Source organism: Egretta garzetta, unplaced genomic scaffold, assembly GCF_000687185.1.
Source record: "Egretta garzetta isolate BGI_Z169 unplaced genomic scaffold, ASM68718v1 scaffold153, whole genome shotgun sequence".
Classification (NCBI taxonomy): Eukaryota; Metazoa; Chordata; class Aves; order Pelecaniformes; family Ardeidae; genus Egretta; species Egretta garzetta.
The window spans coordinates 527,701-533,800 of NW_009259114.1; the positions used below are offsets into that span (position 1 = coordinate 527,701).

Below are 6,100 nucleotides of genomic sequence, written 5' to 3' on the forward strand. Positions count from 1 at the left end.
ACAGCAGAGCATCATCGTTGACATCCATGACGTTTATCTGTCTACTTGTCATTAATAGGGTTCTACCAAGTCTGTCCTATCTCTTCTCATGTCTTTTACCCAGAGGTAATGCTTACCTTTTCCCATTCGCGATCGTTGTTCAGCACAATCACCACCAGCCTGGGGTGTGCCTGATAACCATCTGCTGTGAAGGACAAATCTTTACCTTCCCAAGTCACATTCATCATAAACCTAGAAGGCAAGGAAAAAAAGTTCGTTCAAAAATTGATGAGCTGTCCAGCAGTTAATGAGCAAGCTAATCCAGTCATCAGAACCACTGATGGAATACATGCACCAAATCCTGTTATTGCTGTGCAAAGCCTACGTTTGCAGCATGGGGAGTCTGAGCATTTCGAGGCAGTCCACAGCAGAAGACAAAGCAAAATATCGTTTACACATGATTTCTAATGCAGACATAATTTTTAAAGCAGCTTCCACACTATGTATAACCTGTACACTCCATGAATAATCTTTCTGGCACTTTGCACACCAGTTTTTCAGGACCATTTTAAACATGTCTACACCAGCTCTGTATGTAGCATTATGCTATTGTCTCACTAGCAGTACGTGCATCTAATCTGGCTTCATCTGTTCAGATCTCCACGAGTCCTGTCAGCCCTTCCCGACACCGTAGCTATACACAGTGTCTTTGTGATGCTTGGATAAATTTCACTACTGTCTTCAGCCAAAACCAGACATGAAAACTTTGAAGAGGTTGATAATATTTCAGTTCAGTAATTTCAAAAAGAAAAAAGGTAGGTGTTTTAAACCTTTTTTGTATTTATGTTAATTTTCAATGTTTTTCAAAAGATGTATAAACTAATTAGCATTTTGAGTAAGAAAAAAAAATAGAGGGACTCAGAATTAAAATGTACAGGAAGAAGGGGGATTTTAAAACTCTGTTGAAAATGTTGGTTCAAATTTCCTGCCTATAGATGCCCCAGTTTGGGCATTGAATCAATAAAACTGTTTATTTACAATAGGCTTTTTGTTCAGCTACAAAGGAGAAGACTTAGTCAACTGAAAATTTTGTATGAATGTATGCCAACAGAAGGAAATTACTCAGTGCTACAAGAGGTACCTCTCCTAAGATGTGCTACAGTACTGTTGCTTGCTTTGTCTGTTCTCCAGTATTACCACACTAACCTGCATGTTCTAAGGACAGTATACTACTTCTTATAAGCAATCCTGTCATTAGCAATGACTACATCATCTCAACCGAGTCATTGCTCTGACCTAGACTGTGACACTTAGGAACACCAGCAAGCTTTTCCTCATTAGTATGCATAATTTTTAATTTTTAACTGTTGCTTTCCCATTGCCATTAAACCGTGTACCCTCTTTTCCAAAGCACCGTCCTTTCATTGATTCAGCAATGCCAGCATTCTGGCGATCTCACAGATTTGACTTTCCTCAAAAATAATTTTCTCTCAAAATTTTCCACACACTTATAACACAAATCCATAGTTGTATTTGCTCCAGCTCCACAGAGCTTCAGTGTTTCTCAGTGAGAACAGATCATTTCCACTGTTCCAGGGTCAGAAAGAGTGATGAAAAATTGCAGGTTTTATTTAAAGCACAAATACAGGGAACTTACTGACAAGAGTCAAAACTACCACAGCACAGGTCAAGCTCCCCAGACTGTGATATTGAAATAATCTCATTTTATACATTATCTGAAATGCCATCACCTAAGAAAATCAGGCATGAAAGGGAAGAGAGTGTAAGGCTGGTATTGGCATTGGTGTTCTTTGGTCATGTTGAAAAAAATCAAAACTCCTGACTGTCAATGTGAGCCTCACAGGGCTATTCATGGGTGAGAGGTAAGACTGCAGTTCAAAATCTTGGAGATCCAATGTGCCCTCCACCCCATATCCATGGTCTGAAGTTAACTCCATTGAATTGCACAGAATTCTCAGTGTATTTCATTGAAAGAAATTCAGTCTAAGCTTTCACCTAGGTGCTCTCCTTCTGGAATTCAACTCAACACCAATATCATTTCATCCCACAAACAGATGTGTTTAGAAGGGCATTAAAGTTACTTTAACAATTTTCATACATTGCTCTGTAATATTTTACCCACAAGAAGCTGATACTGGTTTACATGGGTTTTTGTTTGTAGTAGTAGCTTGGTGTCCTGGTGAATCTGGCACGGACAAAATTCTTCAGCTCCACATTCAGAGGAGAAGGCTTTGTATTGACATAGCTGCCTGCAAACCCCAATAGCAGAAGCACACCAAATAAAAGTATATAGACCCAGAAGAAATAATGCCATTGTATCATAACAGTTAATAATTAAATGTGCACTGCCCTAAACAGCCATATTAGCATCATTCAGCACCAGTTTGACAGCAATTTGTAAATTCACCCATTGTAATAACTCATATTTTGTGACAGACTTTCAGCATGAAAATTTTCCCCTTGAAAGAACTTTGCTTTTCAGTTGAACTAATTTCCCATGTACTACAATTTTCGTCAAGCACTGAAAGAGCTTGCTTGGGAACAAAAAGCTTGTTTGCCACCTTGAGAGGAAGTGGCAAACCACCAAACAGAATTTGTTTGTGCATACATGTAGGAAACCAGCAGAACGTTTGCTCATTGCTGAAAATCAAACGCATTACAACCCACGGAATAAAATGCCCAGGAAGTCACCACAAGAGGAAAACAAGGACACACTGTGAAAACACGTACTACTTGTATTCATACTTCTGCACCCTCCCTCACAGGTTTCCTCCCAGTTCACACACATGACATAACACCCCCCATAAGAACACCTCATCTTACAGGGTCAGGGAGAAATCACCTCATTTCAATAAAACTGAAAGCCAAGCATTTTGTCTCCTCCTAAGCACTGGACTACAAACATACATGCTGTACTACATCAGGGTTTTGTATCCAGTTGGGTTTTTAATTACATAGCCATTGGTGATTTGACTTGAGTTGAACCCTTCTTTTATGTAGTTTTGTAGGACCACTACCCCAGGTTTCAAACACCACTCATCACATTTAAGGATTAAAATGCAAATGCCCTAGCCTAAAAGCTAGTCAAGGGCCATCACAAGACACAGTGCTATAGCCGCAGTGATGCTCAAGTGCTCCAAAAAGAAAGATGAACCACAAATCTAAATTGAAAAACTGAACTCAGCACATATTTTTAAACTGTGTGAATTTACCAGTCATTTAGTAGTGAAACACATTTTCTGAGTTTAAAAAAAAAAGTGCCTAATCTGTAAAAGTGTCTTAAAGTTGTATTGTCTGAGTCATACATGAAGGTATCGGTGAGTGATGCAGTCTGAGCTACCCCAGTTTCTCAAATTGGAGCAATAAAAAAGAACTTCAAAGAGATTCTTGTTTCTCAAGCGCACATTTCTGTACGAAATTCATCAGCTGCCTGTGTTCTTCAGAAACCAATGCCTACAATCTACATTCCCTTTTGAACTGTCATTTTTCCTCCACAAACAACTGCAGTCCTGCTCTGCTTTTACTGGCCAAGATCCTAAACTGCTTGTCCCTATGAAAAACAACCATGCGCTTTTCTGTTCCTGATTAGGAAGAGTAAGGAAAAGAAAGTATTTATATTATGCGTTTTTCTTATAGAGTTTTAAGTTTGCCCAAGATTAATTCTGTGCAAGATGTCTTTGGCTTCTGAATTGGTCAGAATACATTTCTGAATTAGTTTTGGAATTGCATATTCCTGTTCTTAACTAAATGATGTGCTTGATTATTTCGGCTTGTTACTTTAAGGGGGCAATTCAGCATACACCACGGATTAGTAGTTGATCTGCTTTCATACCTCATTAATGCTATAACCTTTGCAAAGACATGATAGCAGGAGGCCTTGTGATGGTATTATTTCACTGAAATCTTAATTAACTTTTGCAAATTGATGTTTGTGAGTAAGATCCCCCATGTGATACATGTATGAAAAATGGGATTTTTGGGGGCAGAAGTTTAGCCATTCTCACACTGAATCCAAACCAGGTTTTTATCATGCAAAGAACCAAGCCTGTTCTATATATTTCAAAACACTTTTAAACATTTATCCAATTCTTTTTTGCTTGTCACCTTCCCTGAAAAAAATGAAAAGAGAAGTGTTGGAACACCACAGCAGAACACAGTTCTCATTGTATTTACAGCAAATCTTTGAAGCACCAAGGTTACAAATGGCTCTCAAGGTTTCCAGCTTAATTTTTATAGACTCAGAAAGATCAAGTAATTCAGATAAAGCTTCAAATTAATGCCAAAACTGTGCTATATTTATCCATGTCAAAATTCTGACTCTATCCAAAAAGACAGACACACTTGAATGAGGTGGGTTTTCCTACCTTGCAAATATTATATCACAACTTCATTGACTCTAATTTCCATTAACAAATAGGGGAAGACGTTGTCAAAAGCATCAGACCTCAATTTTTAGAAGACCTCAGTTTTTAGAAGACCATTTGCTAGGGTACAATATTGCTGAAACAGAAGCACCTTTCTGGCCAGTCTCCCAACAGACGAGATGGACCTTTGCCCATAAGGTGTTTGGTAAGGATTTCCTATACTGTGTGAAAACAGTTGAAACCCCAGCAAAGCTGCAACCACTTCTGGAGCGGAATCTTTGAGACTTTCTGCTTCTATGTTGCAAATATGTTTGCAAGCTATGCGATATCTTTTGATGTTGACCAAATAGGAGTATGTATGTATATGCAAGATAACACAAGTGTTCCCCTAATAGATTTGAGATTTGAGAGCAAAAGCAAGAAGTTTTAGTGGATTTAAGGAGACAAAAAAAACCCCTATGTAAATTAAAAAGATCACTTTGTCTCAAAGATCAATCCTAGCCACAGCTTCATAAACTCCTTCAGGGCATGTGAACAAACAAACAGTGACAGAGGGAAAGCACAACACTGCACAGGAGAGCAACCCTCTGAAACCAACCCAGGTGTGGTATCACCTCTGAACTTCACCAGCAGTGGTGCTCAGGGAGTGCCCTCCACATGCCATATCTCTGGCATGCCAGGCAGGGAGCATCCTCCCAAATATTCACGTCCTCAGGTTGGGCACGCTCACGCCCACCTACCTGGGTCCCACAAGATGCTGCAGCACTACTTTACCATTTATTTCTCCCTTAGAGCAAGCTGAGCTTACTCCTGATCACCCATTAAGAGTAGTGAGCCAAGAGACTTAGCTTAGCCTGTTGTTTCTCCTTTCCAGGGTAACTTTTGCCACAGGCAACAGCATATTGAACCAGTCCTGGAATCAACCGGTTTGTCCAGGGAAAAGCCAAGCTAAGGGAAAACCCTGGACAGAAGGCAAGGGAAATGCAGATTTTTTAGATTCATGGGGCTAGAAATAAGTAAAAAATATGGAATATAATCTGGAACCATCCCTCAAAAGCATTGCACAGCCAAGAGGAAGCGCTGCTGTAGAGACAGGATAAAATGCATCTATGCATTGATGCAGTAGCACTCTGTGCTTGCTGAGGTCAGACAGGTCTACTTATGCTGAAAATAAAATTTAAATACTCTTCTAGAAAAATGCAAGGATTACAGTATTAAAAAGAAGTCACACGTAAGAAAATACTTTTACAAATGTGTAAAAATCCAGGGCATCTAGATAAGACCTGGATTTTAAAAGCTAGCAATTGCGTGCATGTACATACACTGACGCAGGAAGTCCTTGGAGCAATGCAATAAATTAAAACTTTTAAATTAATTGATCCCTTAAAAATAAATGCATACAATGTAGTTGTGATAATTATTATACATACAAAAAAAAATGCTCTCACAAAAACTAACACAGTAAAAAAATTCCCTCTTCTCCCCTCTAAACTCTTTGGTTTTATGTTTTCTTCATTTTTCTCTTTCTCATGTTTATTTTCTTTCCATGAAATATGAATGTGAAACTGTCTGTGCTAGGATCATGTTGTGTAACTGAGCACAATTAGTAACAACAGCTGCTTTTCCTACAGAAAAGATCCTTTGATTTCTCCCCTGACAAGGTTTAAGCCTTCTTCTCCACTAACCTCTTTTCATAACATTACAGCATCCAGCAATAAATAAATTGCTAGACTGGG

At 38.8% G+C, this 6,100-nt stretch overlaps 1 protein-coding gene across 1 annotated transcript in view; it reads right to left on the reverse strand.

The window, feature by feature from the left end:
* Positions 1 to 6,100, reverse strand: part of GRIN2A (glutamate ionotropic receptor NMDA type subunit 2A) — a 185,988-nt gene that overhangs the window by 67,420 nt on the left and 112,468 nt on the right. Inside the window, exon 4 of the mRNA XM_009635462.1 lies at positions 117 to 231. Within this exon, the coding sequence (XP_009633757.1) occupies positions 117 to 231 (115 nt within the window). The remainder of the gene's footprint in view (positions 1 to 116; positions 232 to 6,100) is intronic.